This window comes from Rhineura floridana, chromosome 4, assembly GCF_030035675.1.
Source record: "Rhineura floridana isolate rRhiFlo1 chromosome 4, rRhiFlo1.hap2, whole genome shotgun sequence".
In the NCBI taxonomy this organism is placed as follows: domain Eukaryota; kingdom Metazoa; phylum Chordata; class Lepidosauria; order Squamata; family Rhineuridae; genus Rhineura; species Rhineura floridana.
In genome coordinates this window covers 114,831,979-114,853,085 of record NC_084483.1, presented here as the reverse complement: position 1 = coordinate 114,853,085, position 21,107 = coordinate 114,831,979, and the positions used below count along the sequence as shown (strand labels likewise).

The following is a 21,107-nucleotide window of genomic DNA, read 5'->3' as shown; positions in this document are numbered from 1 at the left end:
TTGCACAAAACAATGCCTTTCCCAAATAGTCATTCCAGGTTTTTTAGTTTATTCAGTGTACTTCAGTGTATTCATCCCACAAGATGCAGTAATGGCCACCAGCTTGGATGGCTTTAAAAGAAGATTAGACAAATTCATGGAGGACAGGGCTATCAATGGCTACTAGCTGTGATGGCTGTGCTCTGCCACCCTAGTCAGAGGCAGCATGCTTCTGAAAACCAGTTGCTGGAAGCCTCAGGAGGGGAGAGTGTTCTTGCACTCGGGTCCTGCTTGCGGGCTTCCCCCAGGCACCTGGTTGGCCACTGTGAGAACAGGATGCTGGACTAGATGGGCCACTGGCCTGATCCAGCAGGCTCTTCTTATGTTCTTAGAAACCAACATACGCCACTATTATTAGGCTGTAATAATTAGGCTTCATCTGTTGTCCCCCCAGTCCATTACATGTGTAAAAATTAACACCATCACAGCAAAACATGGCAGTGAGCAATGTGTTTGTGGTGGTATCACTCTGTTCTAACCTGCCCTGGACATTTTACTGAAAAATGGCTTGAAGGTATTTTGAATAAATACATAAATGTGATGTGATTTGAAAACTAAGGCTTGTTTAGGTATAATAGGAAGCCATAGTTTCCCACTAAGTCAACAAGCCTATATAAGACAGAGGCTCACATGTTCTCTCCCCTCGCCCTATTTCACATGAGAATGGAGATAAAATGATCAAATCTATTGTTGCTTTTAAACCAAAAGTCCCCTGCAACAACCAAACTCAGGAACTGTGGTTTGAGCTTTGATTTGGAAAAAAGGAAAGATCAAACCATGATTTCATATCTTAGAAAGAGTGTGCAAGCCGAAGGCTTATATCTGCTCAATCATGCAGTTGGAAACCATGGTTTTCGGTATGTTTGAACCAGGTCAATAGCACTATATAAAAAGACATAGGAATAAGCACTAGGAGGAAGCAAGTTTGATAGTGACACCAAATTGCTCAGGGTGGTTCAAGGGACTACAAGGAGTTCCACAATGATCTCTCTAACCTGAGTAAATGGAATGTAAAATGCAGGGCTGTGGAGTCGGTACGTCAAACCTTCAACTCCAACTCCTCTATTTTTCTACTGTCCGACTCCGACTCCTTCATAAATGGCAAATGTATATTAACTAGTAATAACAAATTTCCTGTAGTAAAATAGTAGCACAAGGCATTTCATCACCACCACGTGAATCATCAGGCCAGATTGATAGAACATAAAATATATTTATTTGATTAAAATTTCTGCACAAGAACACTTTCCTAAATTCCTATGAAAGTTTTTATTTTGAAGCCGGAGTCGGAACATTTCTACCGACTCCAACTCCACCCAAAATTGCTTCCAACTCCGACTCCACAGCCCTGGTAAAATGGCAAATGTGATGCAGTGTAAGCAAGTGTAAAGTGATGCACATTAAGACAAAAAAATCCTAATTTAACATGTAGACTAATGAGAAACAAGAACTTTGGGTCATAGCGCAGATGGATAGGTCAATGAAGCAGCTGTGAAAAAGGCAAATTCCATGTTAGTGATCATTACGAAAAGGAGTGAAAATAAAACTATCAATATAATAATGCCATTTTGTATAATGGCACATGATGTGGTCATACTTGGAATACTGTATACAGCTCTGGTCGCTTAATCTCAAAAAGGATATTATAGAGCTGGAAAAAGTTCCAAAAAGGGCAACCAAAATACAGTAGAGGCTGGTTCATCAGTCAGCTCTCAGCCAGCCTCTACCTGCCTCCCTTCTTACAACCAGTCCAAGGGGTGGTACTGTCAGCTTCCTCCTTAGTCTCGATGTTGCCCTTGTAGAACTCATCATGAAGGAGAATGGGGACAGAATTAGAATTAGAAGGCTCTTGTCATTGGCTCTAGCTTCACCTATTGTTGGACTCCCTGCCTTCCATCCTACCAGTGGCAATGGGCACCAGCCACCACTGCCAAAATGATCAAGGGACTAGAGCAACTCCCATATGAAAAAGGTTACAACTGGAGCTTTTTAGTTTAGCAAGACAATGAATATCAGGGAGGAGTAATAAGACATACAGGAAGATCCAGGGCAGATAAAAGAAAGCACTTCTTCACAGAGCACATAGTCAATCTATGTAATTTATTCCCAAAAGATGCAGTGATAGCCACAAATGACGTTAAAAGAGGATTAGACAAATCCATGGAGGATAAGGATATCAGCGGCTACTATCCATGATGGCCATGTTCTACCTCCATTTTCACAGGCATTTGATGGGAATCATAAGCGGGGAAGAGTACAATTATGGCCTGCTTGCAGGATTTCCATAGGCATCTGGTCAGCCAGTGTGAGAACAGAATGCTGGACTCGGTGGGCGTTTTGGTCTGTCCAATAGGGCTCTTCTTATGTTCTACGTATTATTTATTTAAGAATGTTGCCTAGTAACATTTGGCACTTCCCAAGTCCTCTTAAATGTAAGTTTTCCATAGATACTCCTGTCTCTTTTCTTACATTTTATAGGTTTTTAAATCAAAATGTCAACAGTTGTGATAACTTGACAACCCACCCAAGCAACCCTTCTGCACTCTAGCCCATGCAATAGAGGAAAGGGGGGAGGAGGAGAAACAATAGGCCAGGAAGGGAAATGATAAGAAAACAAAGGCTGAGTTGAGAGGGGAGAAATGGGATACGGGCAGGGCTGTGGAGTCGGAGTCGTGGAGACGGAAGCAATTTTGGGTGGAGTCGGAGTCGGTAGAAATATACCGACTCCGACTTCAAAATAAAAACTTTCATAGGAATTTAGGCAAGTTTTCTTGTTCAGAAATTTTAATCAAATAAATATATTTTATGTTCTATCAATCTAGCCTGGTGATTCACGTGGTGGTGATGAAATGCCTTGTGCTACTATTTTACTACAGTAAATTTGTTATTACTAGTTAATATACATTTGCCATTTATGAAGGAGTCAGAGTCGGACAGTCAAAGGTTTGGCATACTGACTCCACAGCCCTGGATACAGGAGACAGATAAAAAAGTGCAGCAGAAGAAAACAACTAACACATGAATGCACTGTCCAAGGTGGCTGAGAACTCATGCCATATAAACATAAAGGTGTCTGAGGTGCGCCGCTGATTATACAATCATTAGGTCTCTTCTTGTTTAAAGAGACATAGTGGAGCATAATATGACCAAGATAACATCACAAATTAGAACGCTAATGTCACTGGGAGGGAGCATGAAAAAGCCATAAAGCAGTGGAAGAATTTTCTGTGTACACAAGACACAGGTTAGATGTACTATCTAGGGTTGCCAGGCTCAGGGCCCAAGAATGATTCTGTATCTTTAAGAGAAGAGAAAATTCAGCCAAGTGCAGCTTTTCTTGCAACACTGTAATGGGAAAAACCACAAGGTGAAATTCTCCCTTCCCCGTGCACAACTTTTAAAGATACAGAAGACCTCATGGAGGCTGGGCCTGGCAACCAAGAGGTCTTCTGTATCTTTAAAAGTTGGGCTGGGAGAAGGGAGAATTTCTCCTTGTGGTTTTTCCCATTACGGTGTTGCAAGAAAAGCTGCACTTGGCTGAATTTTCTCTTCTCTTAAAGATACAGAATCATTCTCGGGCCGTGAGCCTGGCAACCCTAGTACTATACCATACTTGACAGTCATGAAGCTTACTACACATTATATGCCAACAGTACAATGACACGTTTACAAAAAGAAAGAAAAGCCACTTTGGGGGGGACAGTATTTAGATCAGAGAGGTGACAGAGGAAAAAGGTCAGTGAACCTTTTTGCCACACAATATTTTTCTGGTCCAGATCAACCCCTTCAGCGGCTATGCACACTTGGGAGGGGGGATTTGGAGCAGTGAAACAGAAGGCAGGCACATTCCCTCCCTTCCCCAATGCTTCTTCCGTTTAAAATTCCTCCCCTTCCGAAACAGCTTTGCTTTTTAAAAAAAAATGTGTTACACAAAGTAGCACACAATGTATACTTAGAACCCAGGTTCTCAATCCAGAGACATCTGGCCCCTTTTGCACTGCCACAATCTGCTTCTGATCAGATGTTTCCAATATGTAACTGCCTCGTGCAGATTAAGTGAGCACAAGTATAATAAATAAATAAATAAACTATTCCCTCACAGAATCTTTGGGCATGCTAATATCTATGGACTAAGCAGAACATACCATTTAGGAGTAGGCTGATCAAACAGTAAGCCTATAGGCAGGTCTGTTTCAATTCAGTTTTTTTGTACAGCAGTAGTGGCTTTAGGCACCTTTATATATAAATAACCACCACTACCCATAAATAATGCTTTGAAAGGTAACCCCACCATTACCACAGACACACAGGAAAATGAGTCAATCTGAGAAGAGGTGTACCTCTAGAAGCCTTTCCACATGTCAGGAAAAGCAGGAGAAGACAACATGATCAAGACAGTGAAATTCTGCAGCCACCTTTCTCACCCTGGTTATCTTCCTGAAGGGACGTAAAACCATGTCACTTATTTCCCCATGACTCATTGATAAGAGCAACTGATTACAAAGAGACTACTCCCATTTAAGGCTGGAGTTTTCAAGCCTACTGCTGCTGCTCAGTGTCTCCTTGCCCCTCTCAAAATACCTTCCCTAGCAAATTCCACACACACAGCGCAGGGAAAAAAGCATCTACAAAAAGAATGAAATTTCACTTAACTACTGATGAAGGAAAGAATTTCTAAGACATGTAACAAATTTCTACCATCAGTTTCCACACAATAGGGTTCCACGATGATGAAGAAAAAGCCCCATAAGAATCAAGATGGTAACAATGAACAGAAGACAGAGTTCATATACTGTGCATCAAACAGACAATCAGCCATGACAGTTTTCAGAGCACCCATGTGCAAAATCCTGCCTTTGCGAACACAGTGGAAGAAGTTTTATCTGACAATTTAATCTCTCTATTAAGTAACAAATAAGTGAAGCACAAAGTCTTACCTTCAGACAAATGTATGAAATCCTGTTAATGACTGGGGGCAGAGTACACTTCCTTTCTATGTATGATTTATTTGAGCATGTGTATCTTCCCAGAGAGTGGTTAGAGTGTTGGACTACAACCTGGGAGACCAGGGTTCACAGCCATGAAGCTCACTAGGTGACCTTGGACCAGTCGCTGCCTCTCAGCCTCAGAGAAAGGCCATGGTAAACCCCCACTGAATACCACTTACCATGAAACCCTATTCATAGAGTTGCCATAAGTCGGAATTGACTTGAAGGCAGTCCATTTCCATTTTCATCTTCCCAAGAATCAAACACAGTTTATTATCCCTCATCCAAACCACCAGTGCATTCAGACACTGGTCCAGAACTTTCACAGCCACTGGTCCAGAACTTTCACAGCCACTGCAGATGTTGCTTCAGATGTTATGGAGAAATAGACCATTGGTCTCACCTGAAGAGGAATTTTCATGGATGCTGGTCCATCAACTGGGTATCTATTGCCATCTGTTATCCAAGGACAGGACATGCACTGCAGTGACAAATTTTGAGGAAGTAGTCTGGGGTTGATGGTATGAGAGCCCCAGTTCATTCCATGAGACCAGGAAGAGACATCATGAAGAGACATACACATATATGAACAGGAGAAAAGCAAAAAAGACGGAACAATCAGCAAGCAACATTATAAGCAAATGACTATATCAACCATGGACTACTTTGCAATGCAATAAAGTCCTAGCCACTAAATATACAGTACTAAATAAAACAGTGTACTTCATGTACAGTGAAAAATAGACTTGCAACTCGACTCAACAATAATAGAGAGAGCTGTGAGGGGCCACCATCCATGAAAATCACCCTTCAGGTGAGACCAATAGACCAGCATCCAGGGAAAATGTACCATCAACTGAGATGTGCAAAAGCTGTCCCGGTCAGTGAGATCTCTACAGGCTGTTTAAGTCTGAGGAAGCACCTGCTGTAGCACCCACCTCCCACAAGAGGCCTCAGCAGAAGCACATAAGCCTTTTTTGTAATGTTTAACAAAGGGAGAGGGAGAGGACCAGGTGGCCGCCCTGCAAATGTCAAACAGAGGGGCATTGGCTGCCAACGCTGCCATGGTCGAAGCTGAGCAAGCTGTGATGTTTGCCAGCGATGGATGATCAAAGAAATTTTGCAGATGTGCTTTTCTTAGATTGACTGAAGCCAGGAAGTCCTCCTGTTGGACTGCTTCCTTGATGGAGTTCAGGGACTTCATCTAAAACTGGTGATAGACTACAAATTGATTGACAAACTTTAGGGCCAGAATTGGCCTTCAAAAATAATCTCATTTGGGCACAGCAGATAAAACAGAGTAAACTCCTGAGTAGAACTCTGTGAAAGGAACCTCCTAGATGGCATGGATATCCAGCAGATGCTGTATGGCCTCTATCATAATGGTTTGCTTTTCCGCTGATCGGAATACGATACCAATGATGGTTGAAATCTTGCTGTTGGGATACTGATTTATTTATTTGACTTATTAGTCGCTTATCTGGCTGAATTGTCAGCCACTCTAAGCGACGTACAAAGCAGAACATGCAAAGATCAAAACATTAAGAGACTAACAATAAAAACTAACAATAACGGAAAAGCTAAAAAAACAGGAACAGCAAACCAAAAACATTCATCTTCCTGGTAAAGGACAGTCCCCAAACAAATGTCACTAAGAGCAGGGGTGGGGGGCAAGGCAGGTGGAAATGCTTGCCCCTTGATGGTCCCAGCGCAGTCTCATCCCTGAAGCAGCACGACTCAGCCTGCAGCTCCTCCTGATAAGGCCCAGGCAGAGGGGTGGGGCAAGGCAGGTGGAAATGCTTGCTCCTTTTTTTTTTACAATAATTTTTATTCAAATTTTCATAAAACATAGAAAACAAAATCATAAAACATTCAAAGACAAAAAACAAAACAAAACAAAAATGATTAAACAAAAAAAAATAAAATGTTGACTTCACATTTGTCACATATCAAATCAGTTATAGGTCTACAATATATAACAATCCTGTCTCTTAAATCATATTATAAAATCACTTTCCTCCAGTAGTTATCTTAATTAATCATCAAATCTCATAAACATTACTTTATTCTTTCCACAAAAAGTCAAAGAGAGGTTTCAATTCTTTAAGAAATATATCTATCAATTTTTCTCCAAATAAACATGTCAATTAATCCATCTCGTTAATAATTATAATAATCTTATTGTCATAATCATAGTCCAAATAAACATTTCGATTAATCCATCTCATCAGAAAATGTTAGGTCCAATAATTTCAATAGCCATTATTCCATTATCCCTATTAGTTCCATCTTCCATCTTCAATAGTCCTGTTAAGTCCAGTAATTTCAGTGTCCAATCTTCCATTATCAGTATTCCATAATAATCTTGCTGTTGTAGCCATAGTCATATAATAAGAGTCTGATGGGAATTTCCTCTATCCCAAATATTTTCTTGCCATCCATTCTAAATAAGTTGCTGAAACATTGTTGTAAATTCATATCTATGTTCTTCTTTTTTAGAAAATGCACTGGCTCATCTCTTAAGAGTTTTTCCATTGTCACATGGCTGCAGTTAATTCCATAGATTTTCTCTATATCAAGCTCCATCACATCATTCCAGTCCAGAAGATTATCCAAGCCATTGATAACTTTATCTCTAATATCTTCATTAATTTCTTCAGAGATAACGTTAAATTCCAAACAGTAGATTTTATTTCTAAAATCCATAAACTCCAGATCTTTTTCCAATTCCACATTTGTTCCAATCTCCAGGGTTTGTATCTTCCCTTTATTTTTTCTTTTCTCATCTCTGATCTCATTCTCCTCTCTCACAGGGTCCCCTATTTCTTTAAACTCCTGCGTCATTTTGCTCAGTTCAATTTTCAGCTCCTTACTACCCTGTCGCAGGGTTTGTTTCGTTATCTCAATCTCATCCATTATTTTCTGAAACATAATTACTTCCAGATTCTCAGCCACTTTCTTGATTGCCATTTTTAAAACCACGAAAACAGAGCAAAACAAAAATAAAGAAGAACCACTTCTTATTTCAGCAACAATTGGGTTAATATTCCAGGCTTGATGACATCACAGTATAAACAGAGCAACCTGCCTTATCTCTCTATGTTCAAGAATGCAAAATAAATTTAGTTCCCAGCATCAAAACAGTTAGTGGCGTCGTGAAGAAGCAGATTCGTCAAAATAAAATAGACCAAAAAGAGAATAGTCCCAGACAATATAATATTCCTCGGAATAGAAATCAGGAATAGAAATCCCTCTTCTGTTTATTATCTTTAGAATGCACTTCCAGGACAGCTTTTTGCGACAGAAACAGAGATAAGCTGTTAATTTCGTGAATAACAGAGAAGAGCTATATCTCACCCAGAAGTTGTCCAAAGCCGATCAATCTGACAAATCTCCTTTTGCTGCAACAATTTAAACCAAGTAAAAAAAATAATAGAAAGAAGGGTGCTTGCCTGTTAGTCCGTTCTCTCTTTCAAGAAAAGATAAACGTATCGCTTAAGCAGATAGAGCTTGTTAGGAAGTCCGTCCGGCATTGTTGGCTGGACCTTATCTCATAAATTAATGAAATCCAGTCCTCCCAACAAAAACAGGCTTTGAGGTTGATCTCTACGTTTCTCCCTGCCCGGGAGAAATTTCATCAGTCAAAAAAAAAAATGTTCTGACTGATTTATATCTGAATAAGCTTCTTTTGAGGCGGGAGCCCGTCCCAAAAGCAGGCACAAGCGAAGTCACCCTTCCCGGAAGTCTCGGAAATGCTTGCTCCTTGATGGTCCCAGCACAGTCTCATCCCTGCATTCTATAGCGTAGCCTTGCTCTATTGAGGCCAGTACCCAGGCGCACATCTTGATGACCCTCCAGACAGCAGAGAACTGGAGGAGTCTGCCCCTACGCAGGTGGCATTAATGCTGTTGCTGATGGTTACCCCACTTTCCAGTGATTGCGGGGTTACTGGCTCTGCCTCCTGACTTATGCTGTGGTCTTCCCTGATATCCGGGTCTTTTCCAGGCTTGGCGTGCAGGTGACAATAGTTGCAATCCTTTCCTGAGGGTCTGCTAGCTTTAAAAGGCTAGTATGGCTGGAAAGGAAAATATCTGCATGCCAGGCATTTTCTCTCCCTCTTTGTCATGGCCAGGTAGAGCTTTCTCTTCTCTTGGGGCTCCATAAAGACATCCTTGAGCTATTCCTTGCCCAACAGCTTGGACTCAATGTATGGTTTGGTGACAATACTTTGCAATATTGTTCATGTCCCAGTGGCATAACCATAGAGTCCATCTAGCCACCACTCCTATTGTGCTCTAGCCACAAACTGAGTGGAATCTGGGTTAGTGCCTATAATGAAGTTGGCTGCTCTATGGAACTTCAAAAGAGACTTTCTGATATGCTCTGGGTCCTGGCAGGGGTTATCCAGCAGGTTGTCAAACCAGACCATTGAAGCCCTGACAAAAACTAAAGCTGTACAAGAGGCCCTAACAGAATTCGTACTTGTTCTATGCAGATCCCATGAAGCCAAGTCCAATCTGCGCTCAGTAGTGTCCTTAAACAGTATATCCCTTTCCTTGGGCAAGAGAGATTTTGGCACTAGATTTGAAACTGGGGCATCCACCCTTGGGATGTGCAGCAGATCCATGAAGTCTGGTTCAAAATAATAATACTTGTTTGCTTGGTAAGTCATCCAGCAATGGCAGAAGGGAGAGCCTCATTCAGGTCACATGATCTTTTAAAAAGCTACTGGTACTGGAACAGTTGTAGTAGAGAAGTCAGGCTCCTATAGTGCAGAAACCACATTAGGGACAGAACCATGCTGAATGAGGTTGTACAAGGCCCAGGACATCTAGAGCCCAACGGAGGACGGACGTAAACTGTGTGGGTTTGGAAGAGTCTATGTGATGAGGGCTTGGGCTCCACAACTTCAAGGTCCATACTCCACTCTCCATCTACACATTCTGGATCAACAAACTGATCTAGTACATCAGAGATCCTCATAGATTGTTTGGCTTGGGCTCAGTCGTTATTCCTACCCTGGACCAAGTCATAGGGATTGGGGGATAAGCCTTGCTCCTCAGAGAAGTAAACCTCTCACTCCAGGTGGAAGATTTCATATGATTTCTTATGGCCTCTGGAAACCCCAGGTCCTAACTGGGCAGTTAAGAGATAGGAGAAGGGCACAGTTTGCTTGATAAAGACCCTAACAGTGCCTCCTTAATTTGGAATAAGATACCCACTGACAGAATAAAGGGCTGATTTTCGCTTGGATGAGACTGAATGGAAGCCTGAGACAACTGGGCCTGCTAAAATTCTCATGTGATCCACTAGGAATACAAAGGTCAGTCTGCCTCTTATCCCTCCATCTTCTGTTGGGTGCTTTTCCACAGTCATATGTGAGGGTGGAAGCTTGTAGTGCCCCTGCATAGCTTCCTCCTGGTCCAGGTACCTTGCCCTGCATGAGGCCTGACCGACTATAGCCTTGGCTATTGATGGTCCATGCACCTTTGAGGTCCCCTGTACATTCTTGTGCTTCTTGGCCTTAGGGCCCTCTTCAGGTTGCCTGGCAGCTGAGGAGGTCTTAGTGGGCTTAATCTTGTATCCCTTTGGAAGATGGGCTCAAACAGGGCTGGTTGGGGGCATCCTGCATTATTGTTGCCATACTTGGGCCTTACTGAACCACCATCACATCCTACTTCACCAAGCGTGGTAGGCTTGGTGGTGGTGGTGGTGAACCAACTACACAGAACTGCAGTAATTCTGACCAAAATTTAGAATCCCGGTGCTGGTGGGTCTTGTCTCCCACATCCCCGACTCTCATTTAAACAGGGAAGAGGTTAGAAAGCAGAACAGAGCTGCCACCAAGCTCTACAAAGTGAAAGATGAAAAGGTGAGGGGAAGCGGCATTCAAAATGGTGGGCACTGCTCCAGGGATAGGAAGAAGCACAGCTCCATCTCAGCAAGCACTGGGCTGCTCACTGATTCCCTGGCCAGCTGGGTGGAGGCGAATAAAGCTAGGCCGGCAAAGGGGGGTATCCCGAGAACATCAGAGAAACAGCAAGGAGGAATGAGAAGTGGGTGGGTGTGACAAATGAGATCGGCTGTGAAGGAACATAGTCTGGAGAAAGGGAAAACAAAGGTTCCATTGGAACCAGAGCTGAGCAGGAGAGGAGTTAGCCAGCAGGGGGGTGGGAGGGAAAGAAGACAAAAGCTAAGAGGATCACAGAACAAAGGGAAGGGAGCGTGGGGAAACAAGAAATGGGGGTTTAAACAAGTTTTTTTTTAAAAAAGGCGAGGAAGAGCTAAAGTACTTACTAAAGGAAAAGGTTGGAGAAGTGGCTGCTGGAAAGGAAAAAACTCACAGACAAAAACGAAGCTAAGTCTGGGAGATTGGCCTCAGTCGAAGGACTGGAAATTAACTGGGCTCTCAAGATTACTTCCTCTAAATCTGACACTGTAGTGCATTTCCTGTTCTTGGACAACAGATGGCAGTAGATACCCAGCTGATGGACCAGTATCCAAGGAAAATAGAGCTAAATGTGATGACACCTTACTCCAAAGCTCCCAATGACCTATCTCAACAGCTTCATACAGATATTAAATAGCACTGGAGAAAGGATACTACCCTGCCAAACACCATAGCTCTAGTGCCAGGGGGCCAAGGAATACTCTCCCAGTTATAACATCATGAGGGAAATTCCATACTTTTCTCAACAGAAGTCCCTTGCTTGTAGGAAGATGGTAACAAGCAGCCCCTCTTAGATTCAGGTATGAGTATTTTAATGACAAAGATTTCATAGTATTCAAGCCAAAGGTCCACATATTTTTATTTGGGCTTGGTTGCCAGAGAGGCTCTCCTTCCACAGAGGCAATGTTTTATACTCACTGCCCAGTTAAGAAGTTAAGATTTTGCCGTTAAGAAGGAGCAAAGTGTACGTGTACCAACCTCTCCCTTCCAACCTACAGCACTGATGCAGCCTGGCCCCTGGCAACACAAGACATAGACTGCTGTACTGTTTTTTTTTGTTACCTTGTGAAAGAGTATACTGGAAGATTTCCTCAATGGTCATTGGAATTAAATTTCTGATCACTTCTGGTAACTATATTTGTGGACCCCTAATTAAGCTAGGTTCAATTCAAATGAAAATTCTTGGAGCTTTAGGATACAAGTCATAAGCTCTAACTGTTTGCATCATAACTAAGAACAGAGGGTGGGGGGAGTAATCACATATATCACTTCTCTCTATGAAGAAGAGGTACTAGAGTTTTATGCTAGCAGCCATCAGACAGATACTTTGCATAATGTGGGCTGCCTTTCATAGATACCATTCCACATTTCTACAGCTTAAGTCACTGAGTGATAGAAGTATAATTTTCACCTGTGTCACAAAATTGTTTTGAAACGAAGATGTCTAAGTGACATTACATTCTATATTTTACTATATAGTACATCTTATTCTTGTGCCATTTCTCATTTCCTGATGTTATCTGATCTGTTTCATTTTCCTGTTCCTCCTTATTACCAATTTGCACAGTATGTTGCTGTCTCATTGCACAAAACCAGAAAATAACCCCAAACACATTTTGCTTCCAAGTATTTCATAATCCCTTTTCTTTACTCCCACCTTGCCTCTTTTGCTTGTACTTCAAGCCTGAAGTTTGGATTACACTGTTTTGCTTGGGTATCAATTATTTCTGCTTCAGGACACTAGAAGTTCAGCCTTTCCATCCCCCTATGGTTTTCCCAGCCACATACTTGAGAAAGATTCACATTCCTTCAAGGAAGTCTTCAGTGAATACAGTGATTTGAAAAGTACCAAAAGTCACACTGTGGTGTGGTGGCTTAAGGCAGATTGGCACAAAAAAGTAAAAGAAAGCTTTAATTGGTGTTTACCTATAAGGCTATTTTTATTATTGTATATCACTTTGGGGGCAGAAAGGCAACTCATAAATACTTTTAATAAATTAAAATAAATTTGCATTGCTCAAGGAGGAGGTGAGGGGGAAGAGAGACCTTCTTGAAAAATGTCTCGTTTTATCTCTTTTGTCACTTATGAACTGGAAAAAAAAGTTATACACACAGGAATGTGAGAACTGGGCCTGACACAGCATCCACCAAATCCAAAAAAATCCTATTCAGAATAAAATGATTTGGAAATTAGTACTACAACATAAAAGTTAGATAGATAAACTTAGCAGTGCCTGAGACGTATTAAGATGAATAGATTCAAAAGTGCTTAATCGCCTAGGCCATGGCTAAAGCTCTTGCTGTAAAATAAAGACACAGGCAGACAAAGCTGATGGATAGGTCACATACAAAACTATCAGAAAATAGAGCTACAAGTGAAATAGAGGCTATTGGAATTCCAAATGAAGATAGTGGAGATAAAATGGGGCGGGTTGTATATAAAGACACAATGGGGTCTAGGCTAACTCTCAGAGCAATCTTAACTCCCAACCAGAAGCAGTGGGGGTTAAACAGAGCAGCAGAGCCGGCACCACATCTATAGCCCTGCTACTTGGGCAGGCCAGGGGAGAAGGTAGTGTGGCAGTAAAACTGCCAGTCTTTGCTGTGCGAACTCCAGGCTGGCACAGCAGAGAAGCCTGGATCACACCTCCATTGCAAGTAGTTGGATCGGCTTACAATCCAGCAAAACCTTGGCCACTCTAGCTCTGCCCCCTCCCTTTCCTGAAAACAACCTGTTCCAAGGGTTTACACTGGCTACCATGGGTGAGGATACCACTGCCAGCAGCTTCCACCCACTCTTTCGGTGGGAACAGTAGCACCTCTGCAGCAGCAGAAGCCCCCACCAGCAGAGAATCATGGAGTGAAACTGCCACCACATCCGAACATCCTCCAATGCAGCAGACTGGAGGTTAGGATGGCTCTGCCCATTACAACACTGGGTGGGAGGCACAAGGTTTACAATCAAGCTTCAGAAAAAAATGTAGGAGAAAGCATGGCAAAGAAAGGAAGTGAATTGTTGAGAGCCAGGTAAGTAAGGTTTTGAAGGACCATTTAAAATGCAGCAATTTCTGGAAATAAATTTCAGAGAGGAAGAACCACAGAAACTCTCACATGTGTTTAGCTTGAGGCAAAGGATCCTCAACACATATATCAGCAACACAATGAAAAAGCACCAGTGCCATGTAGTGGTTAAGAGTGTTGGACTAGGATCTGGGTGATTCAGGGTTCAAATTCCCACTTGGCTATGAAGCTTGCTGGATAACCTTTTGTCTCAGTCTAACCTACCTCACAGGGTTGCTGTGAAGATAAACTGGAGAGGAGAGAGAACTATGTATGCCACCTTGAGCTCCTTGAAGGAAAAGTGGAATACAAATGTAGTAAATGAAATAAATAAAGTACCGAAGAAATGAAATCCAAGATTAAATTGCCACATGTGAAGTATCTTTCAGCAAGTATATGTGAGATTGCATTGGAGAAGAGATGTAACAAATTCTGCAACATAACTGGTCTGTTGTAGTCAGTTCACCCCTAGCGTAATATGTTGTGCCCATCGCCTTTCATTATGTTCTTCTAAGACTCATTACAACCAACCTATTCAGCTTTACTGTCATTTGAATTGCCAGCAGTCTCCAACTGTCAGTCTATTGGTCACCTTTATTTTACCACTGGGACTGTCTGCGAACCACAGTCATTTACTTTGTGGTCAGGCCAAGGGTGACCTTAAGGACACCCTCCCCTCTCCAACACACACAGGCAGTCCTTCCACCACTCAACTAAGAACCCCCAAATGGAAGTTAATAAAAGTGCAAGCGAGTCTTCCCCCTTAATAGCACTTTAAAGGCGCCTAGAAAGTGACTTTCCCTTCCTTTTGAGGGGAGGACGGGGAAGGAGGGAGCCCTCTCCTCAAAATCTGATGAAGACGATTCACTTCACAAGGTGCTACCAGTCTCGCTCTTGCAGCCTAACTAAACCTTCCCTATCTCGACTCTGTCCTTCCACGGGCAGCAACAACATCGGCAGCATCGCTTCCTTTCTCTCTCGCCGTCGCCTTACCTAGATAGTGCCTCAGGTCCAACAGAAAGTGAGGGGGGCCCCCGTTGAGCTGGTAGAAGAGGGAACACAGGCAGAAGAGCAGCAAGGCGGCCATGCAAAAGCCGTAGTCGCGGAGGGAAAGAAAAGGAAGCAACGAGAGGGGCCTCCTCCTCCAGCCCACTCCCTGCCCGGGAGCCCCAACGGCGGACGGGGCCACATGAGGACGGGGCTCCGAGCAACCCGCGCTGTAGTGCAGAAGCAGCTGCGGCGGCAGTTTCTTCATCGTCGTCGACCCCGTCGCTTCTTTCGCCGCCGCCTCCTGCTCAGACAGCCCGCCGAGAAGAGCGCATCCTCCATCCGCCTGCTCCGCTCCGACAGCCCGGCGAGGTGGTGGGGGAAAGTTCGCAGGAGGCTCAGGAGGCTTCTCTTCTGCCCATTGCCGGCTTCCCCCGTGTCTTGGACGCTTCTAGGAGCGGCTGGAGAAGGAGGAGGCAATCGCTACCCCCCTCGTTGGCTCCTTGGTGGCGTTTCCTCTCCTCCTCCTCCGCGTTTTCGCTCTCTTTCTCCTTACAGCGCCGCGCTCCAGTGTCAGGTTACAGTTCACGCACCACAGGCCGGTGCCTGCAACTCACTGCAAAAAGTTGTTTGCGTCTCTCGATCTCAGCTCCGCCGCCACCTTTTTTGTCTTCTACTCCGCCCACCTCTCTCGTCCTCTGCCTTTCTAGTTCCCGAAAGGCTGCCTTTACTCAGCACACCAGCGACCCCTACAGGCTGCCTGTCTCCTGTCGCTTCAGCGCGGCGACTTTGGAAGACCCAGCGAAACCGTGGGGGTCCCAAACCAGCCCCAACACACAGAGGAAAGACCACCGGCCCAAATCGAACTTCTCCTTCCAAAACAACGCCACCCCTTACCTCCTGAGGCGTCTTCGACTCTCTTCCCCAGTGAGTGGTCCGGCTTAAGGCTTTCGGTTCCTTGGTTTCCTTTGTCACGTTCTTCTCCACAGTGGCCTTGTTTTGCATTGCCAGCAAAGTCCCGAACTACGAAATAGGTTTTGAAAGTGGTTGGAGCCCAAACGTTATTAATCCATGCAGTTCGGCAAATCTAGATGGAATGGATGGAGTGTAAATGGGGAACTGAAAAAAACACACAAATAAAATAAAATGTATTAATGTTGCATATGTTATGAATAGGGGGAAACCAAGAAATAATGGTTTGTATCGAATGGTGGTTTTGCACTAGCGTAGAGCACTTCCGCTTACACAAGGCAAGGTATCTGATTTTCACCATTTCTCATACCTGTTACAGCCCCTCAAAGCTGTATTGAGTATTGGGAAACCTTCAGGGACAACGGGACATCACAAGGAGAGCTGTAGTGTAGAGGGTAATGAGGATTGCAGAGGTAATGAGGACTTTCTGTGAGTAAAAATGCTTTCTATACTCAGATCGATCACGGGATTCAATCCAATGTTTATTTCCATGCTGAGAAAAGCTTCAGTTATGATTTCTGCAAATCTAGCCACTGCTGAAGGAACAGGAGATGGCCATGGCAGCTTTTTCTGGACAGTTGATATTTGATTACTGTGGGTGATAGCCAACCAAGTCATATTCAGAGTAGGCCCAATGAACTTAATGAACTTAAAGTTACTTACGGTTGCTTATTTAATGGGTCTACTCTAACAATGGATAGTAGCCTATATTTTTAACTACCCTGTTCTTATATTTGGAGCTATTTTTCATACATTTAATACTAATAAAAGAAGGGAAAGGTGTATTTATTATTTTTGTTGTCAACTCTTATTCCTGAGATAACAAAGCACACACTGAAATCCTCTTTTCCAGTAGAAGCTGATATACATCTGGAAGAAAATTTATAGGAAATTGCCCATTAGACCCTGGAAGCAATGTTGAAATTATGCAGAAATGCTAAAGCAAAACAAGGACAAATTTAAACAAAAAGATGAAATGCAACTGGCATAAAGAATAAAGCATGTTTATATTAAAATATCTGATAAACACTTTGAAGCGGTAGAACACTCACATTTTGTTTACCTAGAATACTCTTTTAATTGTTTTCTGAGTCAACATCCAAGTTCTCCTCCTGCACTATTTTATTTTTGAGTGAGGTTTGTCCAGAGTCATATACTTGCAGCAAAAATTACTATTTGCCTTAATCGTTACCAGGTGCTTGACTTGAACATTTAAAACTGTAGAACTTCTAAAAGTCCACATAATCTTTTTTGATCAAGGAGGGCCAGCACAATCTGTTGTTTCTTATTCCTGGCAGATATCTCAAAAGTTCTACCATACTGATACAAGTCTTTAGCTGATAGGTTTTGAATGGGTTATAACTTTTCTACTCCCCACATAGCCGTGAAGCTGACTGGGTGACCTTGGGCCAGTCACTGCCTCTTGGCTTCATGAAAACCCTATTCATAGGGTCGCCATAAGTCGGAATCGACTTGAGGGCAGTACATCTACATCTACATCACCATGTCTCATTGCATTGACTGGCTGGGCAAAGTTTAGCTAGCTTGCTCATCATTCTATTTCTTTGTAATAAAATTAGTCTGGTAACACAGAAAAAATGAGAATGAAATTTGGAACATATGTGCAGGGCAACATTCTAAGTTTCATGTTCAAATATTAGCTTGCCTCTAGCACCTGTTTTCAAAGATGGAGGATGAGAAAATAATACAATGCAATGTAATATCTCTCTTGAAGACAGACATTGGAAAGATGATGGTGTGGATGTTCAGGACAATGTTCTGAATTTCCAGTATTAGCATAACACCAACACACATTTTAAAGTGGGGAAGAAAATGCAATCCCCCCCCCCAAAAAACCCCCAACACTCTTGGAAAATAAGATACTGGAATGAAAGCTAATATGCATGTTTAGGACAACACTTTGCGATCTTCAGCTTTTGACACATCCTTTTTGAAGGGAGACAACACAGATATACAACACAAAACAATGCAATATATTTTCTAAAGACAGAGACAGAATGAAAATTAGCATGCATGTTCAGCGCAAAAGTTTGTGTATCAAATATGAATCCCTAGCTTGATCCACACACACAAATTCAAAGGGTGTGAAATAAGTTGAAACGTGACTTGTGAAGCAAGGTTACAATGTAAATACTATACTAATATAAATTATTGTGATGGCTCTAAAGCTATTTATTGTAAACCTTGCTTTCATCCCATGACTGATTTGTGGATTATATCTGAATCAATGGAAGGTTAATCAGGCTGCTGCAGAGGAACATTAGAGGATGATTTTTTAATTGGCTCTGCTGAGCGGCCAGCTGCTGTTGGTTCATCCGCTCTGTCAACTATCACCTGGCAGCAGCCATTCCTTCAGGCTACCTGCACTGTTTCCATCCAGCAGGTCATTACAAAACTTTATGAACTGGTGCCTTGGTTTTTTCCTGTTTTCTCCCCATCTGTTTTTTTCTTTTGTGTCATGTCTTTTAAATAATGGGTAAGGTACCTTAGACCCAGATACCAAATGCAGCTCTCTAGGCCTCTCTGTCTGGCCCTTGAATCTTTTTCCAGGCCTCACTGCTTACTGATCCTGTTTTTGCCTGGCTGCAATGTCCATGATTTCTGATACCCAGGTCTTTGACACCTGAGATACACATTTTCAGAACCCACCCTATTGCTATGAATGTGATTTGTTGTAAAAAAAAAAAATCCATATTGAATTTATAACCCACCCAGGGACCTTAGGATGAAGGGTGTGTAAGAAATCAAATAAATAAGCCTCTTGCTTGTCTGGATGGAGGACAGAGAAGGACATCTGTTGCTGTTTTAATTGTTTTAAAATGTTTTAATTTCTTGTTTTTAACTTTTCTTGATAATTTTAACTTTTTTTGTAAATGCTTAGAGAGGTTTTTTTTACAATCAAGTGGTATATAAATTTTGTTAAATAAATATGAGTGTGTGGAGAAACTGGCATGTACAAAGGTAAAATTTGCATTAGTTGCTCTGTCCGCTTTTGTCTCTGGCACATCCCACCACTGTCATATGGCCCTAAGAAAGTTCCTCACAAGGGACTGCATTCCTGTTTTAAACTGTAAAGCTAAGGGCAGGGGCTGTCATTTCCGATGAAGAACAAGGCAAACATACTTTAAATAAATAAATGCATACAATATTACCCAACCATCCAAGATCTGTAGCTGTCCAGGATCTGCACTTAGTCATCTGTCAGTTAAACATACACATGTCCCTTAAGAATCAAGATTTTGGACACAGCATTTTTGTAAGCACGGAAACTATATATTTTTTAATGTGGCCTGTATAGGCAAACGGAGTTCTAGCGCCATGATATTTCTGTCAGTTACCCAATGTATCGCACTTTTCCCATGCCAGAATAGCAAGATGTAGTACAACTGGTCAATTGTATTAAGGTGGAATCTAGGAAATATTAGTTGAATTCAAGGCCCATTGAAATCAATGGCACCTAATTGCATCACTAATTCTTTAATGACAACAGATTTCAATAACATCTTTTTAAAAACATTCTCCTTCCCTGTATGTCCCTTCCATTACTCTTGTTTGTACTCTGACAAAAGAGATACTTGCCCTCTTAGAAGCATATCTGTACACTAATTTAGACCTGTCACCACAAAACAAGACACAATGTTTAGCTTTTACTTAGAGTTATATGGAAAATTGGACTGGAATTTAAATGACATTAACTCGTGAGAAAGCCTAACAATATGTCAGCATCAGTTGTTTTTTCCTGTGATATGTTTCAGGTTATACTGGGAACAGCTCAGAGATTCTATTGTATCAAGTAAGTTTGATATGTTATATTATTTTGTTTTATTGACTGCTTGAAACAACAATTTATGTATTTGCTCTCCAGAAGAAAGTATGGTGAAAAAAATCCAGGAAAATGTTTTACAGCATAAATTATTTACAGGGTTAGGGAGAAGGACAGAGGGAATGCAACCAAATTATTATTTCTTGATCTTTCAGAGGCTTTTGGTACCATTGACCATGTTACCCTCCCAAACTGGCTCTGTGAGATGGGCACTCTAACAATTTCACAGTGGTTCTGAACCTATCTCTGGGATCAGTTTCAGAAAATAGCATTTGATTATTATCTTTTGGGCTCAGTTGTGCTGTGGGGTGCTGCAGGGTACCATCTGATCGCTAGTGCTATTTAATATCTACATGAAGCTGTTGGGAGTGGTCATTGGGAGATTTGGGGCGAGCTGTCATTAGTACGCTCATGCTCTATTTCTATGTAACATCTGAATCAAAATAGGCTGCGCAAACCCTGGTCTGGTGCCTGAACTTGGTGATGGGCTGGATGAGGGCCAACAAACTGACTGAATTCTGACAAAATGGAAGCACTATGTGTGAGTGGTTCCCAAGTCTAGATAATTGGTCAGTTGCCTGCTTTAGATGGGGTTGAAGCTATCACTAGAGTCCCACGTAACTTCAGTGCCTAGGAGTGTCTTTTACCAGTTTCGGTTGGTAAGACACTACAGCCATTTTTGTACTGGATACCCTGACCACTGTTGTCCATGCACTAATAACCTCCAGATTGGATTACTGCAATGTGCTCTATGTGGGTTTGCACTTCAGGTTGACCTAGAAGCTACAGGTAGAGTAGACTGTGGCAGATCACAGACTGAGGTGTCAGTTCCTTTCAAAAACCTGTTTATCTTTCTTGAGTTTCCCGACTTCCATGCCAACTGTTTTGGGAACTGTTATTCTTGGAGGTGACTTTAGATCTCTAAAAGAATTCTCAACTCCTTTACAAATATGGGCCCTTTACCTGACAGAGACCTCACTTTGTCCTCTCAGGTTCTGTATGATATTTATGCTTTTGATAGCGCAGTCTTATGCACAACTACTCAGAAATAAGTCCAGGTAAGTGGGTTTAGAATTGCAACCTACACACGATTATCTGGGAGTCCCTCCTTCAGCAGGACTTACTTCTGAGTAGACATGCAGGACTTTGCAGTATGTGACAGTTTCTACCACTTGAATTGCTGGGTATGCTTTTTAGAAGTTTTGCAGCTGATTTTACTGCAGAGCTTTACTAGGACTTTGAATTTTCACCTAAAACCTTTGAAAAA

General features: G+C 42.2%; 1 protein-coding gene across 1 annotated transcript in view; it reads right to left on the bottom strand.

The window, feature by feature from the left end:
• UST (uronyl 2-sulfotransferase) overlaps positions 1-15,760 on the bottom strand; it is a 245,445-nt gene extending 229,685 nt beyond the window's left edge. Inside the window, exon 1 of the mRNA XM_061624081.1 lies at positions 15,031-15,760. Coding sequence (XP_061480065.1) covers positions 15,031-15,292 — 262 coding nt within the window. The 5' untranslated portion in view covers positions 15,293-15,760. The remainder of the gene's footprint in view (positions 1-15,030) is intronic.
• Between the last annotated feature and the right edge of the window lie 5,347 nt (positions 15,761-21,107).